The following is a 24546-nucleotide window of genomic DNA, read 5'->3' as shown; positions in this document are numbered from 1 at the left end:
TCCTGTGCATGGGAACTGCTGGCTTCCCTGTGTCCTTTGCCTTTATTTTGCAGTCCATGGGGCACCTGGAAATGTCCCCAAACCAGGCTGTACACAGGGCCTGTCCCGTGACTCTCACTTGCGCTCAGAGCCTGCCTGATAGTCATAGGTCTGACAGAGCCCTGACACCTGCAGAGACCACTATAAGGGACCCTGCAATCCCCATACTGCCCATCAGTGTCTATAATGTCCCTATACGACACTGAGACGGTCTAAGCTCCTTCCAATCTTTATGCTGCATCAGAATCTGACCATTGCTACTTTTGCTCCTCTCATACCCACACTAGAAGCCCTGTACCCACACTAGTCCCAGCTGGCCTGTTGCCTACTGACATCTCATGGACTCTGCCCCAATATTCCCTCTTTGCCTGGGTCCCTGCAACTGTGTCCAGTTCTGCCTGCTTCCCTGCCTCCCCACTTCCATTTTCCAAATGGCCACATTGACACATGGGTTTCTGGGTCTCCCACTCCTCGGATGCTGGGAACAGGTTCCTTCTTTGCTGTTTGAATGGTTGTCCTAACACTGGAGGACCTTGCTTCAAGTAGTGGCAGTCAAACCTGGTGCTGATCGTGTCAGATCTGTCCAGGCTGTCTGTGTGACTGTGGCAATGCGCCTCTGTTTTGGCTGAGTGTTATTTACCTCGCTCATGGCCATGTGATAACCAGACCATGAGCATGTTCATTGTTTGGAAAGAAGGGTGTGGAGGACATATGCTCCTCATCCTAGCATTAGTGGAAAAAAGACATAGGTAGATGATGCATTCTAGACCATCCTGGGCTATAGAAACTCTGCCTCGAAGAATGCAGGTGGAGCAGGGCTGGGGTTCAGTAGGTTGCCTAGCAGCCTACCACATTGAGCAGGCACTGCTCAACCACCTGTACATACACATCTCCTGAGATCTCTCTCCTAAATGGGAGGTGATCGTGTCCACCTAGTACAGCACATGCCCTGGAAGGACAAAAGCTGCCTACAGGAGCTGTGGTGATGACTCCCAGGTTAGAGCATCTGCTGCTCTCTCAGAAGAACCATATGGTCCCTAACAATCATCTACAATGGGGAATGCTATACCCTCTTTTGGATCATGAGGGAAATGTACTCAGGAGTGGCCCAGACATACATTTGAAAAAAAAAAGATCCATTGAGTTACATGATAAAAATAAATATAATCAGCAACAATAAAAAACACAGCATATGAATGATCAAGTGAAACAGCACCTATAAAAACCTATTTCCCAAAATGACGTTGATGGTCATTATCTTTGTGGTTTAATAATAATGCTGTATTGTAAGAAAAACTGAGGCACATGGTTCTCCATTAGGATTATTCTATATTCCTTTGTGTAAGTTGTCATTTTTTTCTGCAGCTCTACAGGCATGAGTGTGTGTTACTCAATATCTGGTGCACACAGTCAATAAGGAATGTGTGTTGTAGACTGATATAGACTAGGATGAGCAGAACACATGACAGCATGGATACAGTATGTCAGTGATTACATCATAAAGTGTGTGTCCATAAAAAAAGTCACATTATCCACACAAAAGACACTATCACCCTGTGTACCCCTTGGTGGCTTTGAATTCACTGGATCATGCAAAGATCCATATCCAGCTGTCAGTTCTAAGTCTACAGGAGGGGAAAGGACCCTTGAATAAGATGGTCTTAAGAGTCAAGAGTTACAAATCAATTTTTATTCATAAGGAATACAATTTACAAAAAATAGGCATAAAATGAACAACTAAAATGGTATAAAAAATGAAAAATAGTAACAAGAATATATAACTATGAAATAACAAAAAGAAAACTTCAATGAAAATCATAACCAAAAACATTTCTTAACAGCATTTTCTTAATGAACATTTAGAAACACAGTTGTAGTGCTGTTTCTCCTCTAGGACGTGAGATGTCAAGGCAGTCCCCTTAGTTGTCTCTCAAATGGTGTTGTCGGTATGAGAAGGGAGAAATACCTCAATGAGACAGGCTGGCATACGGATACATAAATTTAGGGTCTCTATACATTGAGGCAATTAACTGAGAAGAAGAATATTCCCCCAAAAAGTCTTTGACTGTGAGGATTGTCGTCACAGGGAACTCCTGAGAGAGAAACTCATTCCTCAGGGGGCTGTCTTCCTGGGATCCGTCCTATGCCATGTCTCGTGCAGTTCCTGAGACCTGGGAGGAGAAGGCAGCTATTAAGACACTGATTTGGTGGGGACATGCATACCAGCTGTCAAGTTGCTGCCTTCTGTCCCCTCAGCTGCATTGGACAGACAGCACTGATCTTTTCACTGAAAACATTGCTGATATCTCTGCAGGCTGGGAACATCACCAGCAACCCTCACAGTACTGTGGGAGAACAAGCTGCTCCTCAGACTCTACCAGTGCAAACCAAGAATGGGGAAATGGGGAGAGACCTAATTGGGGTGAAGGAAGAAAGGAGAAGACCACATGATACCCAGATCAAAGCCAATGACCAGGACTCATTTGCCATTTGCACTTGGTTCTTATCCCTACAAGGTGCTTCCAACCATCACATGACCCCTGTATGACCTTTGTCACACGACCAAGAACTCGTTCAAAACTCTTCATAGCATCCAATCTGTGATAGGGAGATGCAGTCATGTGATATGTTATTCCTCTGTCACCATTTCTGGACTGCAGTTTCAAAAAGGGCAGAGAAGTATAATTGCCCATAATTCAGTTTCTGAAGAGTGGTTAACATCCCAGAATACTTGTGCATAGACAGAGCAATGAATAACTCTATCACATGAGGTGGGTGACTGACTGGGTGTGGGGAGATTAGAAAGATGATAGGGGAAACAAAGATGTATCCAATAGGCAAATGGTATCAGACATTGTTAATCTGACTCAGCTGCTTGTTCCTACCAAATTTTGCTGGGTCTGGAGGTTGCTGGTCTTCTCCTGTTCGTCTTCATCATTCGGGTTCAACTCAAACAAATATCGCTGTAACTCCTTGCTCTCATGCTTCAATGTGACCAACTTCTTCTTCATACATGCCTGGTCCATCAGGAGCCAGCTGTGCAGGTTGCTGGAAACACACTCTGCATAGTAAGATCCTGAAGCCTCTTCCTCCCATTCCAACTGCCAAATCCCACAAACTCCACCAGGACCCAGATACCCATAAAGACTTCATAGAATACATCTCCATATATGTAAGGCTGCTGCACAAACAGCAAACGGCCAATCCAGGGAAGAATAAATTGTTTCTGTGACCCAAGCACGAATAAGAGTCCATGTCTGTCCAAAAGAACAAGAGATCTACAACTATCCATGAAAGCCCAATGCATCGGGACAGCATCAATTAGTAGGCAGTAAACAACCACAAGAGGACAGTAGAACCAAGGGAGGTCATGCTAACCATGTGGTCCACACATTGAGCTTTGTTAAACCTGGTATGACCCTAGAGCCGCAGGTTGGCCTAATAACACTCTGATGCCTGAATCAGTGTAGTTCTATCCAGAGCCTTCTAAAGATGCATAGACACTGTGGTGATAACTGACAGTCCCTTATGGAACTGAATCTGAGTCCAAAAGACCCACGGCACAGTGATATTTAAACAGCAGAAGAGATGGACCCAGAGCTGCAGACCCTCCGGTCCAGAACAAAGAGAGGCAGACATGGCCATTCCACAATGATGGGCCCTTCTGACCAGTACTTACCGATAGAAGTTAATCTCCTTCTTGAGCTCCTGAAATTTCTCACGATGTTCAATGTTCTTTGTGTCTAAGTTGTGCAGTAATGACATGACCTCTTTCTCCTTTATCTTCAAGTTTTCATAAAATGGATTTGGCCTGAAGTAGGGGCTGGCCCCAGGAAGATAGAACCCAATGAACATCGAGGTTTAGGATTATATGAACTCAGGCTGTGTCCTGTACTACCAAAGCCCTGGAAGGACACTTTCTGAATTCTACATATTTGGATCTTCTTCAGCTTCAGAAACTTGGAATTGTGTGCCCAGGACAACAGAAGCTAAGCACCCAGATAAAGGGTTCCCTGGCTCACTTTTTTCAATCAGGAGGGCTGGATCTGCATTCAAACCTGTTATGCTCTCAAGAGCCTAGGCCACAGCTCTTACACTAACACACACACACACACACACACACACACACACACACACACACATCCAGAAACCTCTGATTTCATTTTTCCTGTTTTGACAAGTGGAATGCTACAAGCCGAATAACTAATATTCTAGAGGCAGACAGTACACATAATTCTGGAGATGAGACCAGATATTGCCACTAACTTATAATCTGCCCAAGGCATACAAATGTATAGACAAATGTGACCACACAGGCAAAGAACTGTACTGTTGAAAGTGGGGCTTCCAAAATAAAGCACTTACACCTCCATGAAACTATTATACAGGTAAATCCTGAGGTCAAAAAACAGACCCCTAAATTCCAAGTGTGCAGGGACATAGAAACATATATAAGTTGTGCATATGCATGCAGACCTGTGCACACCCAGACACACAAACTGGGACACACCCACAAGAAAAGAAAAGTAAACAGACTCAGAGAATGAGAAAGAGAGACAAATATGGAAAGAGCACAATGAGAATCAGTAGAAATGCATGCACCATTACTTTCTCAGAGTGTAAGGCACACAGACAAGAAGGACCAGGCCAGAGTCTCAGGACTTCTAGTTAAGCATTGATATGAACACTGTGGGACCTGTCACCTAAGGCTGCTGCCAGGAGATGATAGCATTCAGTCACCTTCCTAGCAAGTACAAACACTCTCCACAAACTCACAGCACCTAGTACCTTGCAAAGCTACCACCTGTCAAGGGCTTTCCAATTGTACACTGGGAACTCATGCTCCAGTGACTTTATCCCTGAAATCTTCACTCAGATCACAAGTTCAGATTTTCAACAGGCGGAATCAGAGAGTCCATTTCCAATCTCACTCCTCAGTAAGGGTCAGGTTCTGAATCTCCTCTCTATGGGAGATGAGGTTTAGAACAAGGTCGTTTGTTTGGAGCAATGCATACCTCTTGCTCACGGATCCACCTGTCACATAAAGGAGGCGATCTGTCAGCTCATTTCTCTCCTTGGTAGTTAGCTCCAGTTCTCTGTTCAGCCTCTCCTCATCCTCGTTGGCCTGCACCTTGTTTAGGACATTTTCAGGGGATGACGTCTGTCTGCAGGCCTCTGTAGGTAGAAGAACACAAGTGAACCCGCATGGGGCGAATGCATAGAGCATACACAGACCACAGTGAGGTCCAAACAGGAGAACATGCTTGGAAGCCAGTGTCACTGCAAGGAGTTTGGTCTATATGTAAGAGGCCTCCTAAGTGGATCACAGTTCCCCCACTACTATATAGAGACCAAGAGATGTAAGCAGCCAGGTGTTCCCTATGCCCGCCCACACAGGCTTACAAGTACCAGAGAGATGCCTTCTCCAGGATTATTATCAGGTACGCAGGCTACAACCTGGTTTCAGGACCCTCACCCCTCTGGTTTCAGAAGTCAGATCATCAGTTCAGCATCCACAATGACTTGATTGGTCAGGGATACTCAGATATCCTACACTGTTACTCTAGTCCAATAACTTTGCATTAAAAAGACATGTAGGGGGAGGACATCGTCAACAGACTTATTAATTCCCCCTACTGAAATGACAAATGCCCCAGAAGTGCCAGTAGGTTACAGGCTCTTTCTCTACCTGCCCCATATAGTTTGGCTACTGTAGAAAAATATCTGCCACACAGAACCTCTAATGTATGAAGGTAAGATTGGCCCCGTCAGCCAGAGGTAGTCAGAGGAGTTCTAAGAATATAAGGTCATGGCCAGGAGCACAATTCTCTCCCTCTTACTACTGTCAGATAGTCACTGAATTTAAAGAAGCAATGAAAGTGAAGTACATTGATGCCCTGTTTAATTCAGAAAAGTTATACCCTCCATGACTCCTGTTGGTGTTATTATATCAATTTAACATACCGAATGCACTGTAAAAGTAAAGACTAGAAGTTCACCCAATAATAGCATAGGCATTGCCATATCCTCCATGTGGTTATGGAGAAACTAATGATGTGAAAACCTTGACTTTCAGGAATTGTCATAATCAAGGGATTCAATATCTGTGGAGATTTCCAGTGGTTGTGGCCCATTACTAAAAAGGCCAGCGGAAGACCCCCACACACACCCCTGACAGGAAGCTCAACATACACTGCCCAGAACTTACTCCACATTCTCCATGTCCTGTGTCCATCATTACCTTTAGGTTTCATTTGCGTCACTCTAGACTCTTCTCTATCAACACCAACTCTCCCAAAGCACCTACAAAGACGGGCAAACATGTCTGTGGATATATCCTTTGGACACTAAGAGAAAAAGTAGGGAATTGGTTGTCACAACGATACTGGTGACATCACAGGGATTCCAAGGTCTCTCTAGGAGACAATAGAATGTCCACGAAGGGTCGGCTGATGTCACGGAGAACAGACTTTGCCTCCCTGCTAATGTTCTCCCTGTACTGAGAAAAAGCTGATGGACCCTTTTCAGGGGACTTCCCTGTGGCATAGCCATTGAGCACCACATGCTTCCAAAGTCAAATTTGGCTCTAGGCTTGATTGGAAAAACCTAAGTCATTGCTATGTATCTAAATGAGTGCTTCCTCCCCAATCCCTGCACAGAAATGTTTCATCCTACCTCAAATTCTCCTCAGTCAGCAATATTACCCATTAAAGATTACTGAGAAATCACACCAGTTCCTATAAGTAGCCAAAGAGGTCTCCTGTCTCATCATGTGCAGGCGCATGAAATCACACCCAGAAATAGCCTGTCGGGTAGGTTGCAATGTGGGTGTGTGTTATAGGTACAACCTGAAGCTTTGTGCTTAACATTTGACAGTTGCCACCAGATTCCTTAGGAGAAAGAATTGCATTCATTATGGTCCTGGCAACAATGTGGTGAGCTGTTAGCAGAGGAAACTGAAATATTGGATCCACCAGTGAATGCACCCTCAGGCTGAGTGTGGGGCTCTCCTCTTTGCACTTAAGTTACCAAAGTAGGAATGCTTACAAGCCTCTCTAAGCTATAACGTGTGATTTCATCTGAAAAATAAAATAGTCAGCAGATGTGGGGGGGGGATGCAGCCAAAGGAGTAGGACAAGCCTAGAGACATAACTCAGTGGACAGAGTAAGAAACAAGCATCTTTACTCCTGTTTCATGGATCACCCCACAAAACACAAAAGCATCTATCGTACTAAAAAAAAACAGTTATTTTATTGAATGCATACACTAATACTGTTTACAGTATTAGTGGCAAAGCTCAGATTTTGGGGGCAGATCCATGACTTGAACTATCTTCTTGACAACATATAAAGCAATAAATAAATAAATAAATAAATAAATAAATAAATAAATAATAAGAAAAAAACAGAAAAATAAGAAACACAAAAAGCACAAGCCTCTCATGTGAAGTTACAGAAGAGTGGTCCAGTGGTCACTTCTGACCAGGCCATTTTAGCTATGACAGTGCATAGTGACCCTTAATTTGATGGGTCCTATATAAAGCTTTGTGCAATATTGTCATTTTAACAAACCTCATCCATAACATACATAACGACACAGGATATGATTGCCATGTCCTTGCTGTGTATCAAGTTATTTTTCTGTGTCCTTGATTGTCAGGCATATTACAGCAACAATCTGAGATGGCTGGTAGACTTTGAAGAAAGTGGATATGAAAGATCCCTGTTTGATATCAGTACAGCCAGTTCTTAAGTATGAGAATCTTTTAAGCTGGCCCTCGCTTAGGCCCTAGACGTTAGACAATAGACCAGAAAGTACAGAAAGCACATTCCCACCCACTCTCTAGGAAGCTACCCGACCATAAGAACAGAGGGTATAGAACATATTTACTGCAGGGCAATTACAAGACAGGAAACATCTCTGGGAAGCTGACTGACCACTATAGAAGTGAGATGTCCTGGGTACTGAATGCAGCTGTGCTATAGGCTGACATCGCTATAGCCTTGTCCTGGGAACTCCAGAAGAGAAACACCTGCCAAGACAGATATCCTTGGTCCTTGTCCTGGAAACCCCAGGATAAGAAAACATATATCAAGTCAGACGTCCTTCATACTGAAATAGCTACATTGATGTGGTTAAGGCCTTATCCCAGGATGAGAAACATCTGCCTAGTTATCCTTGGCACCGAAATAGCTGAGCTAATGAAACTGTGTGATCGTAAATGACTGTTTAAGCTGTACATTTCTGTTGTTCGAGGCTCCTCACATCCCTCCTGCGTGTGGACCATGTCGAGCCCCAGTGCATTGGTGTCCCAAAGTAAACCTCTTGTTTTTACATCAAGACTGAGTCCTGTGTGTTCATGGGGTGGTGATTGTCCTCAGGACTGGAGCGAGAGTCTCCTCTCTCTGAGGGTCTTTCAGATAAAGCTATAGTTGTGGGTTACACACCTCAATTCTCATTGGCTAATGCTGTCCTCACAGTCCTTGGAAGCCCCTTTGTAAGACTACCTGTTGGAAAGAAGAAGCAGCTTTATTTGAGCTCATAGTGAACCTGACAAGCAACGTAGAGAACAAGATGGGGTAATTGAGAACCTGTCTAAAACCAGCACAGAAACCCACCCTTCATTCAAAGCATCATCTACCAATTCTTGAATTTTTACCATTCTCTGCCAACCAGTCTTTCATTCAGGAAAGGTAGAAAAAAACTGGAAATGATCTTTCTATTCTAAGGACCTTGATCTGTCTTTCCTTAGGTCCACGTTAAGAACAAATGAAATGGGTATCACCATCTGAACAACTTAGTATCACCTACTCAGCATTTCTAGCCTAATACTGTGCCTATGGAAATCTCAAGCTTCCCTGAGTGTTGCTGCCCCAGCAAGAAGAATGAAGAACTGAGGTCAAACCCCAGCGAACCTTTCAAGGGGTTAGAAGAAAGCCATCAGAGATACTGCACTTCTTTGTCCTTAGATTAAATCAAGATGATACAACGTGAATCTATTGGGCTATTCAACGATACATCTTCCTCACAACCCCACCTATCTGAGTTCATTGCTTGGCAGAATTCATGCCCCACCATCCTAGATATTTCTTGATTCATTGCTGCCAAGGGCCAGGTTTCCTGAGTTTTTTTTTTTTTTTTTTTTTTTTTGTTCTATTTTTCGGAGCTGGGGATCGAACCCAGGGCCTTGCGCTTCCTAGGCAAGCGCTCTACCACTGAGCTAAATCCCCAACCCCGTGTAGTCAATCATAGTTGCCCTCTGTAAGAAATGACAAATATCTATAATAACTGACCACACTGTACTTGTGTATACAAGTACAGTAGTGGAAAATTCAGCATAACTGAGGAGTGGGAAATCACCACTGTGTCCTGGCCTTTCTCTGCCCATATCACAGCTCACAGGCAGCTGGGGCAAACCTTGAGTTCCTCTGTAGAAACAGAGTGATGTTGAATGGACACTGAGCAGGCAGAGCAACACAGCTGAGGCAACTCAATTCCAGCAAGAAATGCATTATGTGTTTCCCATCTTAACAGCTCCTTTTGAGGACTTGTCCCCACACCAAGCTTAAACACAGCAATTTTCATACATGCCCGCCTGCTGTTTCATATTGTCGCTGTAATACGCCTCCACATCATAGATTTCAAAAAAGAAAGAAAATAAACCTGACACTGAGAAGGGTGATGCTTGTCAACATCTATTGTGTTGGGGGCCCAGGTATGGTCACAAATAACCAGGACACAGGGGATGCAAAGCAAAGGCAGATGCAACTGCAGCTTATTAACCCTTATATAGGCATGAATATGGATTACCTCACTTTCCCTTTTGGCAAGATATAATAAGATCGTTATTCCCATGATACCAGGAACGACTGAGGCAAGACTAGGCAAAGAAGTGAGACTAAGCAAAGGCTTCTCCTTAAAATATCTGTATAGCAAATCACCCCTCTTCCTAGTATCACAATATACTTGTCATAACCCAGAGAGCATGAGAGCCGCTTCCACAAAATGGGACATAGTACAACATAGTGTAAGGTAAAGTGAGAAAAACATTTTCTTCTCAAGGGCAGCGTTCCAGCCCCTGCTTGCATCTCTCAGCCGTCTTTCCTTGATCCTGTCTGGGAAGTGTCTCTCAGTGACTCCACAATTTCTCTCTTTGTCCTTTTGTTTTGAAAGTAACCCTTTCTATAACACAGCTAAATGTCCTTGAAGGGGTTTAATCATGCAAAATAAAGCAATATAATATATAATGTATGCAACCTTTAATGAGTGTATCTATTTTCTTAGGGGTATTATTCAGATACCTTCCCAGATCTGGATTTAACTTTGGTAATTGTTATCTGTCTACAAAATCAACAATATCGAATAAATATTCCAGTTTTCTGGCGTAAAGTCCTCGGGAGTAAGAACTAATGATTTTGGTATTTGCTCGGTGTCTATTGTTATGTCTCTCATTTCATTTCTGATTTTTAATTCATGTATTGTCTCTCTTGTGCATTGTTAGTTTGAGGAAGGGATTGTCTCTCTTGTGGATCTTCTCAAAAAAAAAAAAAAGAGGAAGAAAAGACAGCTCTTGCTTTCCTTGACTTTGTATTTTTCTCTTTGTTTCTAAAGGCTTGATTTCAACCCTGAGTTTATTTCCTTTCATCAGATCCTACCAGACTCTCTATGGGATGAGGCTTTGCCTCACTTGGTAACAGCAGCATGGAATAAATGAAGCTTCTGCTGATCTCTGTTGTGGTGTTGCACATCACAATCTCACCGAAAACCATGCATAGACTGGTTTTAGGCTCTATTAAAGCAGCCCAGTATTTCAGTGTTACCTGCAAGGTGCCATGGAACGGTAGTAACATAATTCTGCATGCACATCGACAGGTTTCTCCACGGTCTTCTGGGTCATTTGATAATAATTTATAGTGAGTTCATGGATGAACACACACACACACATACACACACACATACACACACACTTTACTGACATGGTGCATATTCTTTGCACACCAAAAATAAAGTGAGCGTTACTGAAAATGCACCAATAATGGAATCGATGGATGGAGCTGTGGGGAAGGTGGGGCTTAGAGTTACTTAAAAGACCTGATGCAGATTCGCAGATTCTCCTTCTATTGGAGGAGAAACTTGATAGACAATGTGGTTCTTTATTTTCTTTCTCTAGAGCACACAGGACTAGGGTGGCAGCGAGGGCTTTGAGCATGTTTGGCAAGTACTGTAGCACTGAATTAAATCCTAGGGCTGGAACCCTATTAATCATCTACAACAATTACAGGGCAGGCTGGATGACGACACTCAGCTGACAATGTGGACATCTCAAGACAGTCACTGGACAATGGCTGACACACTTGTCTGAAGACTGGAAATGTTTCTCGATCTTGGAGAGGAAAGAAGGACCCTCCAACTACACTGTCCTCTAAGGAAGTTTATTCAGGTGAGGGATGACAGGGACTGTTTTGTCTCACGTCACACATGTCAGTAGAAAATATCCTAGGTATTGGATGGCGCTGTTAGCATTAACAGAACAAAGCCCATAGTGTTGGGAAGGATAATAAATTATGAGTAGGATTAGAAAACCCCAAGCCTCTTCCAGGTTCTAGGAGAGCAAAAAAAAAATACCATGAAATACAGCATTAATGTGATAGTTGGTTAAATCTAGTTACTAGTTTCTATTGTGATACCTATTGTCAGTGCCTGCGCCGACAGTGTGTGAATATCGGGTGTAGGTTTGTGGGGGTGAAAGAAAACACGTACACGGGTCACCCTTTTTAGCGAGTGCCACCAAGGCTTTACTGAGATCTCCTTATATACCAGAGGCAAAAGCAGTGGAAAAACAACAAGGCAGGTGAAAATCCCCAACCAGGAAAATAGGACAAGTCTGTGTGGTGAAAGTTCCAGCCCAATCAGGGGCATAAACAGCTTCATAAAAACAAGAAGCAGGAAAGCTCAGTGGGGAGGAAGGGTGCCATGGAAAATCCCAGCCCCAAATCAGGGGCTAAGAGCAGCTTCAAAGGTGTAAACAATTTCTTGCTATAGCAGGCTGAAAGGCTCAGCGAGGGGGGAGGGAAACACCAAGGTAGGGCCCAACAGGAGCCTTCACTGGTGGCTCTAATGTTTCACTTTCCTCTGCCAACTGGCCTCCACACTGTTTCTAGCACCATAATGATTTCAAGTCTTCCTTATAAGGAATTTTGTGGCAACCCTTGAATGCTAAGCACAAGGCTTCATGAGTGTTCCCCTAACACACACCCATGTTGCAACCTTCCAGGCAGGCTATTTCTTGATGTGATTTCAAGCAGCTGTACATAATAAGACAGGAGAACATTTTGACTGCATATTCAAACTGGTATTATTTCTCAGGAATTTTTAATGGCTAATATTCGTGAAGGAGGATAATTTGAGTTAGGATGAGACATTTTTGGGCAGGATTTGGAAGGAAACATTCATTTAGATGCATAGGAATTACTAAGGTTTTTATAATCAAGCCTTGAAGTAAATTTGGCTTTGGAAGCAGGAGGTGCTCAGTGGCTCTGCCCCGGGAAAGTCTCCTGGAAAGGGCACCTCAGCTTATGCTCAGTACAGGGAGAACATTAGCAGGGAGGCAAAGTCTGCTCCCCATGACATCTGCTGTCCCTTCTTGGACATTCTATTGTCTCCTAGAGAGTTCTGGCATCCTCTGCTATGTCACCAGTGTTGTAGTGACAACCAGTGCCCTAGTTTCTCTCAGTCCGAGTCTGGCAGATACATCCTAAGACATGTTTTCCAGTCTTAGAAGTGTTTTGGGAGGGGGGATGTTGATTGTGGAGAGACTAGGGTGAAGGAGTCTGACCTTTCGTCTCACAGAAATGATGGACAAAGAAAGTGGTTCTGGGGAATGTGGAGTAAGTTCTGGGCAGTGTCTTTTGAGCTTTCTGTGGAGGCGGGGGGGAGGAATAGTGGGGGTCCTGCAAGCTTAAGCTGACCTTTCTAGCAATTGGCCACAACAACTGGAGCATCTGCAAAGGAATTGAATTTCCATGAATATCACAATTCCTGAAAGTCATGGATTTCAGAACATTAATTTTCCCATCCCCAAAGAAAGGATATGGTAAGGCCAATGCTACTATTCTGTGAACTTCTGGCCTTTACTTTTAAAGTTGATTTGTGGCTTGTTTTTTGTTTGTTTATTTATTTATTTAGTTGGTAATATTATTTATTGCCTAAGTCAAATATCTGGGTTACATCCTGGGACCCATTTGACAGAAGGAGAGAAATGGCTCCTAAAAGTTGTTTGGTCATGTGCTGCACACACACACACACACACACACACACACACACACACACACACACTCACACAGACACTCATACTCATACTCACACTCATACGCATACAAACTTTTACGCAATAGTAATTTTTCTTAGAGTCTGATATAATTGGTTCTAATACAAGGACAGCCTGAGTGTAGTTACTATATAATTAAATAGTACTCATGCTCTCAGGCAAAGAATTTAAAGTTTATAGGTACCTAATAAACTCGCATTGGGACATATAAAGAACATTTAAATGTTCAGCAGAAATACAAAGAACAACTAATTTAATTTGTTAAAAGTGAAAGCTTATACAATTCTGAAGGTTTTTATGCTGGTTTTATTATACATGTAATTATGAAAAGAAAACATATATACTTGATCAATGAAATGAGGAAGATTGATTTAATGAACATAAAAATGGATGGTACTTCAAAATTTCCATGATTACATATTAACTATTTAATTCCCTCCACAAGAGCAAGAAACGGACATTATTATTTATGCAACATTACAGATACATAAACCGAGAAAATATTGTTTGGCCTGATTTTCTGAGCTTCCTTAAAGATATAGTTAATTGACAGAGCTGTGCTTTAAAATTAGGGTCCATATTCTTCTGTTTTAAATGTGTGACACTTTTCTCTTTTTTTCTCCATCTTTATTAAATGGGTATTTCTTATTTACATTTCAATTGTTATTACCTTTCTGGGTTTCCAGGCAAACATCCCCCTAACCCCCCCTCCCCTTCCCCTCCTCATCCTCCTCCCATTACCCCCCCCCAACAATCCCTTTCACTGGGGGTTCACTCTTGGCAGGACCAAGGGCTTCCCTTTTATTTCTAGTGGGTGCTTCTCTCCCTGCTCCATGGGAAGTGGATGGGGCGAAGGCCCGGGCCTGAGGTGAGTTGGAACTGGGGAAAGGCATAGGGCCTCCTAGGTGAGAATGCCAAACCACCACTGATGCTGCAGCCACCATGGAGAAGCCCTTGTTCCTGATGCAGGGAGGAGAGTCTGGTGCCCACAAGATGGCTGAAGGGGAGCTGAGAGTGGACAGCTTCATCACCCGCCTGCTGGAGGTATGAGGATATCGTCCGGGAAAAATTGTGCAGATGACTGGAGCAGAAGTCCGAGGGCTGTGTATCACGTCTCCTGAAATCTTTCTTAGCCAGCCAACAGCTGTGAACACAGGTTTCTTTTGGAGAGCAGGCCTGTGCAGGCCCAGAACCTAGCTGGGACAGTTCAAGCTACCCTTTTTCCATGGCCAATCTCAGATCATATTCAGAAAGTATTTCTTGGGCTAAAGAGATGGCTTAGTGGTTAAGAGCACTGACAGCTCTTCCAGAGGTCCTGAGTTCAAATCCCAACAACCACATGGTGGCTCACAACCATCTGTAATGAGATATGATGCCCTCTTCTGGTGTGTCTGAAGACAGTCACGGTGTACTTGTATATAATAAATAAATAAATAAATAAATAAATAAATAAATCTTTAAAAAAAAGAGTATTTCTTCCAGGTGATGGATTTCCAATTTATGGAATTGAACTAACTTATTGATGGTGGAAGTGACACAGAGAGTTAAAGTACAGAAGGAATAATCCAGAATGTCCAGCAACAGTTGCTGTCACACCAGGCCTTTTAAAAGCTCAGCTGCTAGAGAAGCAATGTAGTCTTTGGTTATTCTCAAGCTTAGGTCTTCTAGTCATTATAAGCTGACCATGACACAAAAAGAGTCATCTATATCAAAATAGAGAATAGTAACTAGATTCACACCACACAATCACATTACTACTGTGCTTGAGGTTCTCATTTAATATCTAAGAACCTGGAAGAGGCCTGGGTCTTGCTACACATACTCATAATTTATGTCCCCATTGTCAGCTGAGATTCTTCATGCAGCCTGGGGTCAAGGAGGACATCCCACGAAGCACAAAACACCCATCTCAGATAAACATGTATGGTTTATTGAATCCAAAACATCCATGATTTCAGGACACACTTAAATGTTGAAACCTAAGGATAATAGATAGAGAAGAGAATTAAGATTTCTAGTTCATAGATCCAGTAAACACCTTCAACAAATCATAGCAGCAAACTTCCATAAGGTAAAGAAAGAAAAGGCCATAAAGATACAACAAGCCTACAGAACATCAAACTAATTGGACCAGAAAAATTCCTCCATTCACATAATAATTAAAACGCTAAATGCACAGATCAAGAAAGAACATTAAAAGGGGTAAGGTATAAATATCTAGTAACAAATAAATTCAGACGTATCTGAATTACACCAGACTTCTCAACAGTGATTCTAAAAGTCAGAAAATCTTGGTAGATGTAATGCAGACACAGGCTCCTATAGCCAGCATAATCCTCAATCACCATAAAAGGAGGAACCAGGATATTTCATGACAAAACCAAATTTAAACAATTCTTTTCTCTAAGAAAGCACAACTGAGGCTAATAGGAGGAAAACTCCAAGACAATGAACTAAACTATACCCAAGAAAAACCAAGAAATTAATCTTCTCTCAATAATTTAAAAAAAGAGAAGCACACAAACATAATTTCACCTATAACCAGAAAAAGAAGAGAATGCAGCAAACATTGGCTTTAATATCTGAACAGATCTTCTTTCCCTAATCCCCAAGCTCCCAGGGGCCATACTGCCAGCCAAACTGTATGCAAGGATGCTCTATGGTTCAAGGTGAGGCCTGTAGCCCCACCAAAGGCAGATCCTAGAGGTGTGAGGTGGGGATGGATATTTGTGGGTGCAGGAGCACTGTCACATAGGCAAAGCTGAGCAGAAACGGGATGTAAGGTTTGATGAGGGGAGTCTGGAAAGCAGGACAACAGTTGAAATGTAAATAAATAAAATAACCGATTAATAAAAAATAGCCAAAAATAAAATAACAAGTAAAAAGGTAAATGAAAATTAAACCAAACCAACCAAACAAACAAACAAAAATCCCTGTAGTGGATTGGCCTAATTCTGCTTGTATTTTAATGCTAATTTGTGGAACTCAGGACTGGTTAACCCCAAATAACTGACCCTGTTCCCAGTTAACTGTGATTATAAAGAAGCCAACAGCCAACAGCTGCACAGCAGAGAGATGGGGGAGGGGAGCTTTGAGGGCTTTGCTAGAGAGGATCATGAGGAGGGAAGAAGGAAGAAGAAGCTGCCATAGAATAAAGGAAGAACGTGTGTGATGGAGAGGAGAGAGGAAGAGGACAGCAGCCATGGGTTAAGGGAGAGGAGAGCCTGGTCCTGAGGGCTGTCCAAGTGGAACAAAGAGCAGCCAAGATGCTACACAGCCTGTAAGAGTTAGCGTTATTGTTTGGAAAGTAGATCTGGTACCATGGAGGGCAGGCAGCTGCACAGCTACTGTGCTGACTAATGCACACTAAAAATAAATTTAACACAATATGAGTAACCAGTAAGACAGCTCTGTAGAGGATCCTAAAAGGAATACTTTAGTTTGAAGGGAAGGACAAAATACCAGAGAACACAGGGGATAAATTAATAAAACTAGGAAATTTAATCAAAGAAGACTGTGAAAACCACAAAAATTAACAAAATGACAAAATTTAATACACAGGTTTAAATAATATTTACATATCACTAAACTCAATATCTAGGGTGGTGGGGCATGAATTCTGCCATGATCTGAACTCAGAAAGGTGGGGTTGGGAGAAACATGTCTGGATAAATAGTCCACCCACATTGTGTCAATGTGATTTAATCTAAGGACAAAGAAGTGGAGCATCTCTCATGGCTTTCTTCTAACCCCTTGAAAGGATCACTGGGGTGTGACCTCAGTACTTCATACTTCTTGCTGGGTCAGCGAAACTCAGGGAAGCTTGAGATTCTCATAGCACAGTATTAGGCTAGATATACTGAGTAGATGATACTAAGTTGTTCAGATGGTGATACCCATTTGCATGTGTTCTTAATGTGGACCTAAGGAAAGAGAGATCAAGGTCCTTAGAATAGAAGGAACATTCCCAGTCCTTTTCTACCATTCCAGACTGAAAGGCTGGTAGGGAGAAAGTGGTAAATAATAAAGAATTAATAGATGATGCTTTAAATGAAGGGTTGGTTTTTGTGCTGGTTTTAGACAGGGTCTCACGTATCCATGTTGCCCTCTCCCTGGCTGGCCCGGTTCACTTTGAAGTCAGTGCTTCCACTTTCCAATAGACAGTCTTACAAGAGGGGCCTCCGAGGTCTCTAGGACAGCATTAGCCATTGACAGTTGAGGTGTGCAACCCACAACTATAGTTTTAGCCACTTTGTTCCATGTCTACCAGCTATTTCAGATTGTTGCTGTTCTATGCCTGACAATCAAGGACACAGAAAAATAACCTGATAGAGAGCAAGGACATGGTGATCACATCCTTGCCTCTGCTGTATGTTCTGGATGAGGTTTGTTAAAATTCCAATATTGCAAAAAGCTTTATATAGGGCCCATCACATTAAGGGTCACTATGCACTGTTTCATCTAAAATGGCCTAATCAGAACTGACCGCCAGACAACACTTCCTGCGAAGTTCCTATGAGAAGCTTAAGTTTTTTGTGTTTTTTCTTCTTCCTTCCTCTCTTTCTTTCTTTCTTTCTTTCTTTCTTTCTTTCTTTCTTTCTTTCTTTCTTTCTTTCTTTATAGGTTTAGAGGAATGTATTTTGGGCCACGGATCTGCCCCTAGTATCTTAGCTATGGATGCGATCAATCAGTGTTAGTGTATGCATTCAATAAAATGTCCATTTTTGACTAAGGTAGATGCTTCTGTGTTTTGTGGGGTGACCCATTGTCAATGTCTAGTGAGTTGGGGCCCTGGGTATGGTCGCATACCCCAGGACACAGGGGATGCAGAGCAAAGGCAGAAGAAACTGCACGCAGTTGCGAGCTTTATTAATCCTTATTAAGCTAAGAATATGCATTACTACAATTTTCATTGTGTCAAGATACCATAAGATCATTATTCCCAGGATACCAGGAACAATGAGGGAAGATTAAACAAAGAAAGACGAATAAACGAAATCTTCTTCTAAAAATATTCATATAACAAATCACCTCTCATATTATAATCAAAATATACTCACCATTACCAAGAGAGCGTTAGAATCACTTCCACAGAAACGGGACACAGCAGAACATAATTTAAGGCCAAGTGAGAAAAACATTTTCTTCTCCAGGGCGGCATTCCAGCCCCTACTTGAATCTGTCACCAGGCCTTTCTTGACCCTGCCTGGGAGCTGCAATTCTATGTCTTAACAATTCCTCCTTTTTTCTTTTGTTTTAAAGTAACACTTTACATAACATAGCTAAAGGTCCTTGTAGGGGTTTAATCATGAAAAAATAAAGCAACATAATACATAATGTACATAAGATTATGGCAAAACTAGCTCCTCCCATGCTATGGAAAATCCTTTGAAGCCAAGCCTTGGGATCTAATCCTGTCAATTGAACAGCCAATAATTTCGCTATTTCCATAGGGGTAGTATCTTCTAGCTGTTTACCAAAAGACATTCGAACATCATATTTCAAGGCATTAATTACTTTTGAAGCACTTTCATTAACCTCTAAATAGGCTTGAATTAACTTCCAATCATGTTCTGTGTCATTATCCATATATTTACTAACAGAAAAGTAGTAGGATTTCATCATGATAAGCAATATAAGCCGGATAACTGGCATTGGCCGCAGCAGAAGAAACCATGAGTAAAACACACATTGCTAAGAGTAAGTGCTCAGCAGTAAAGGACTTTCCTGAAGGAGACAAAATTATTCCTTTAGTGCTTAATCGCTTCACCTGACCCCACATAGGTAATAGGGTTGTCACTGCACGGATCCTTATCCATTGTTGTTTGTGGACACTAAGAGAAGCCAGGGCCTCAGTAATGGAGGACACCTCCTCATCTCCTGAGAACATCCATCAGGAGAAAATGTAGCTGGTTTAACTGGATTCCTTTGAGGGTAGGGAGCAGTTCTTATCATTCTGTGCTTGGATCCATCTCCTGGGTAACCAGAATAGTCTCCCATCCTGTAATGAGACAAAACGCTCTCCCCTATATACAATGATGTCCCTTCCTGCCATTCAGCATCCCGGGCAATTTTTATCCATACTGTCTGTTCCATGCCTTCTGGGGGGAAGTTCAACAAAGTGTCTATCGGCTCATGATATAACTTCACCTTGTGGTAAATTAAGAAAATTAATAACGTATAATGCTTGTGCCAATATAGCTCTGGGACTGGTCTGCAAACTCCATTTAGGTTGCATAAGGCCATCTCTTTTCCCCCTTTTTAATTTTATAATTTGTCATTTCAGGGTATGGTGAATTCTTTTAACAAAAGCTTGTCCTTGTGTATTGTGTTCTGTACCAGTAATATGTACAATATGATATCGTTGACAAAATTGTTTATATTGATAAGAAATATATGTTGGTCCATTATCAATTTTAATTTTAGAAGGCAGTCCCATAACAGCAAAAGTTTCCAATAGATGCTGTATAACATGAGCAGTGCGTACTCCTGGCAATGGTGTAGCCCACACAAATTTTGAAAAATTATCTATGCTTACATCTATATGTGAAAGGCGACCAAACTCAGAAATATGGGTTATATCGATCTGACACGATGTATTAAGTTGCATCCTTCTGGGATTAATTTGAGATGGAACACATTTTATACGTGAAGACTGACACATAGGACAATTAGCAATAATTTGTTTGGCTTGAGAATAGGGAAGCTTATATTTAATATGTAAATATCCTGTATTGGCATGATTATGACTGTGTTCTTCTGGGGTAGCAAATGCCACTAATTAATTTACCATATGATTGCCAAGTGTTAAAGATTCTGGAAATTTTGAATGTGATCTAGTATGTGTAATGAATATTCTAGAGTTTCATAATAACAATAGTCCTTTAATATGTGAGAATAACATTTAATATCGGCTTAGATGTAGAAACAACAGCAGTCGCAATATTCTGTACTACTCCTACAACATAAGCGGACTCAGCTATAATATTTTTACATCATGAGTAAAATCCTGGAATACATTAATTACAGCTAATAATTCATTTTGTTGTACTGACCCAAAAGAAGATTCTTGTCCCCAAAATTAATCTTTGGTCCAATAAGCCATCTTGGTGTTAGAGCCATTTGTAAACACAGTAAAGGCTGATGGTAATGGATCAACAGATATTAGTGTATTTATCAAATTTTTTTTTGTTTTTTAAAGCAATCCCACAATTTACTATGGGGAGGATGAAATTCAATATTTCCAGTGTAAGAAATCATGGCTAATTGAAAAACCTCAGACATCTGCATTAAATATTCCCCTTTATCTTTGCTTAATGGGAAAACAATAGCAGCACAATCATATCCCCACAGAGTAACAGGTCTTTGTATGCCTTGCTGAATAATTAAAGAAATTTGTTCCTCATAATTTGTTAATGTTTGATTAAAGTTTTATTTAATATAAACCCATTCTAAAGGCAACTCATCCTGAGCGAAAGTGCCTGTAGGATATTCAAGAGTATTTAAACATATAATTTAATAACTCTATCTGGATCAATACATGCCAAATATGCATCTTTCCATTTTCAGAAAAGATACCCTTGCATGCCTTCATATAAGCATTAATATCCCCAGTTTCCTTTATAGGTAATAATGCTCTTTTGTACTCTTCATTAGCATTTTCAAAAGCAAGCATTTGCAGCAGTTGTCCTCCAGCTTCCTCTCCTACCATTGTTCTTTCCAATGTTAATTTTAATATACCTAAAAACTTAATACATGGTTCATAGAAAGCTACTACATTTTTCAACCAACCGGTATCATCCTTTATAATAAGTCGGTTGGGCCACACCTTGAATCGATGCTGGCCTTATTATAGGCAAAGAAAAAGCAGGTGAATTTGTCATCATCATCGTGTGAATCTAATGGTCAACATGCCATCCTCGGGAAACAACTTAGAAAAACCTGCTTCAGGCAGTGGTGCAGAGGGCAAAACTTTTACTTTCGTTTTGTCTTAATGAAGCTCTAGCTTCTTGTTCTGTATTCGTTATTACCCTGTCTGCATTCATGGCCTTGAACACAGTAAAAATTACAGCCCAAAGAGACCAGAAATTGGAATCTTTTTGCCCTGCCTAACAGCCTTTTTCACCTTAACTTTCACTTTGACCCAGATATCAGAATCCCTGGAACCCTCGTCAGGGAACCATGGAGTTTACTCTTGCTGTCTCTAAACACTTTTCTAAACCAGACTGATAGACATGAATTCCCTGTACTCTTAAAGATGCTTAAGCATAGCGAGATGAAGAGAAGATTTATCTTGTCCCATTTCCTTGTAATAAAATGTACTTACCTTATCTGACTGTCCAGACTTACCTTCAGGGACCCTGTTCCAGTGCCATAGGTCGACGTCTAGGGTGTTGGGAGCCCTGTGTCCGGTTGCATTCCTTTCTGTGTTTCCCGATGCTCAGTGGCCATGCCACTCCAGCATGCTTTGAAATGAACCAGTCCGCAAACACCACCACAACCACCACCACCACCACCACCACCACCACCACCACCACCACCACCACCGCTACCACCACCACCACCACCACCACCAGCACCACCACCAATTTGGTTTTGTAAATAAAGTTTTATTGACATCGCCATACTCAGCATTTACATCCTGTTCAGTGCTGCTTCTGGCTGCAGCTGCAGGGCTTAGGAGCCACAGAGCCCTTTAGACTCCCAGAGCTGAGAGCATTGACCTTTTGCCTTGTTTGTGAAAGAGGTGACTGACCCCTGTGCTCGAGGTGGCCTTTCCGTGCCCCTTAACCCATAGCATACGTCTCTGTGCCATCCTCTCCCTTTGCTGTGGTGTGCACTTCCTGGTACATTTCTGTTAGCTCTTGACATTTCCAGAGCATTGGGTCTTGCAAATTGAATTTGCATGGCACCAGGAATAGACCTGATAGCAGGGTGTGGGACACTCCCTATGGGGACCCTGCCCAGGGGCATAAGCTTACTTTTCCAGTCAACTCCCTGAACAGTGAGCCTTTGTGGGACAAGGTACTTCAGGACATGACTTGACCTCTCTGCAGTGCACCCAATCCCTGCTTGGCTCAGATGTCCCCCAGAGAGGTTATGTGAGTGTCCCCAGTAGAGGCAGCACTCTGTGTGGTGGCATTGACATGGCATCCAGGAAAGTCAAAACCAGAAAGGCATGTCGGGCAGTTGGAAGCAGATGTCTGCGTCCATGGGGAGAAGGATGGACTAGACACTCCTGCAGGGGGTGAGCTGAGAAGCACTTCCTTGGCTTTTTCACAACCATACATCCTGCATGCCATGCTGTGTACCCATGCTGAGCTGAAGCCCCAGGCTTTGAGTCTCCCACAGCTGCTGTGTCCTGGGGCCAGAGTAGGATTAAGCACACTTCAGCAGGAGAAAGTTGAAAACCCTGGTTGCGGGGTGGGGATGGCACAGTCATAACACTCCTGCACATGAGGCCCCTGACTTAGAGCCTTATAGCAGCTGTGACAAGCCAGCTCTGGTGACACTCATCTGCAATCTCAGCCCATGGGGGGTAGAGGCAGTAGGATCAGTTGTTTAATTATCCTTGGCTACACGGCAAGTTCGAGGCCAGCCTGGGCAACTTTGTCTATGAAAATAAGACAAAATGAGGTCTTGACTCTGAGCATCACAGTCTGTACCTGGCACAGTTGCCCCACCCAGGTAAGAAACCCCTCTGTCCAGAGGCCATAACTGCAGGAGACCCCTGGCCAAGTGTCTATACAGCGCCCTGTTTGACTGGACTGTGCTGAGGACCAACCACGCTCTCCTCAACAGGAAGGACATGGGAGAGGCTGTTTCTGTGAGATTCCGGGCCCTGAGACGGCCAAGAATAAACCCTGTCCTTGGGAAAAGCCATGGAGACTAGGAACCCAGGGGATCTCTGCAAACACCAGGGCTGGCAGAGGACTCTGATCCTCTACAGCAGCTGCTCTCAATCTGTGGGTTCTACATCAGCGCTCCTGCACACCAGACATTTACATTACAGTTCCTCACAGTAACAAAGTTACACTCATGAAGTAGCTCTCCAGTAAGTTTATGTTGGGATGACAACGACATGAGGAACTGAAATAAAGAGTCACAGTGTTAGGAAGGGTAAGAACCGCCATTCTATAGGAACCCAGGCATCTGCACTCGGTGTCTGGAAGTGTGATAGGCTAGACTTCACCCTCAACGATGCCAGCATGTGGGCACCAAGCCCAGGTTCCACCCCAATGCTTCCTGGATATGTGCAGGCCTGGTTCCATCAAGAAGTAATAAAGGGACCCTTGGCAAAAAACACTGGGTACCAAACTGGTCAGGAAAACACACCCCCTTAGCTGCAACTCCTCTCAGGAGGGCTAGTCTTTCCAGGAGACCCCGGCTATAACCACACCTTGTCTCCCAGTGCTTGCCCATTGGTGTCTTGGCCATTTTCAGATTTGAGGACTTTGAACAGAATAGCTTCCAGCAGATTTGCAACAATGAATCCAACAAGTAGTTGCAGTTCTACTTCATCCAGAGCACCTTCAAGCTGGAGCAAGTGAGAGTGGACACCTATTCCCCAGCCCAGCCCAGCCATCACCCTGAATGTCAGCTGTGTCCCTCAGTATCAGCAGGATGGGGCTTGGGCACCGTAGGTTCCCCAGGACCTAAAGCTATGTCCTTGAACTCAGTGCCATGCTCAGCCCTTCCAGCCTCTTTCAACCCTTCTGGATGCTCAACTGCTCCTGCAGCAAGGCAGCAGTGTGCACATTCTGTCAAGTCGTTTGTGTGTGTGTCTACAGGAGGTCAGAGCCTGTCCCCTCTGTTCATTTCTTTTGTTGTATTTGCCTTTCTGAGGAGGCAGGACCCACAGGTATGGGAGGCAGCCACATGCATATTCTGCAGCCATGTCTGATTCCTCTGAGCCTCAGTCCCACTTACACACCTACCCTCCAACCTCCCCACTCCATGTCACCCCTGGGGCTCTGTAAACCTTCCTGCTTTCTGTCTTTATATAACTGGTGACACTGCAGCCCTCAGTGGTGTCATACAGTGTTAGTTTGTCTTTGCACTGCCTGGAGGTCTGACTTAGGAGAATGGCTACCATTCTCATTCCTGTTCAAGGGTCAGAATCTGAATTCTATGTAAGGCTGAATAATATTCCATCACATGGCTGGACCATGTTGAATTT

General features: G+C 42.8%; 2 protein-coding genes across 3 annotated transcripts in view; one reads left to right on the top strand and one right to left on the bottom strand.

The window, feature by feature from the left end:
- Positions 1 to 24546, top strand: part of LOC147998825 (uncharacterized) — a 127081-nt gene that overhangs the window by 45187 nt on the left and 57348 nt on the right. The window contains exons 2-3 of one of the 2 annotated variants that reach the window (XM_087595482.1): positions 11322 to 11480; positions 14337 to 14411. The gene's annotated coding sequence lies outside the window, so the exon portion shown is untranslated. The remainder of the gene's footprint in view (positions 1 to 11321; positions 11481 to 14336; positions 14412 to 24546) is intronic. The other variant, XM_087595481.1, reaches the window with a different exon arrangement.
- On the bottom strand, positions 1718 to 23952 carry LOC147998826 (disks large homolog 5-like). Its single transcript, XM_087595377.1, has 6 exons — positions 23767 to 23952; positions 6281 to 6386; positions 5055 to 5214; positions 3719 to 3862; positions 2925 to 3087; positions 1718 to 2210 (listed from the first exon to the last, which is right to left on the bottom strand). The coding sequence occupies exons 1-6, from the start codon at positions 23950 to 23952 to the stop codon at positions 2181 to 2183; spliced, it is 789 nt and encodes a 262-aa protein (XP_087451503.1). The 3' UTR covers positions 1718 to 2180.

The sequence above is a fragment of the Rattus norvegicus genome, chromosome 19 (genome assembly GCF_021556685.1).
Source record: "Rattus norvegicus strain SHRSP/BbbUtx chromosome 19, alternate assembly SHRSP_T2T, whole genome shotgun sequence".
NCBI lineage: Eukaryota > Metazoa > Chordata > Mammalia > Rodentia > Muridae > Rattus > Rattus norvegicus.
Note: the sequence above shows the minus strand (reverse complement) of the source record. Positions and strands in the feature narration are given on the sequence as shown.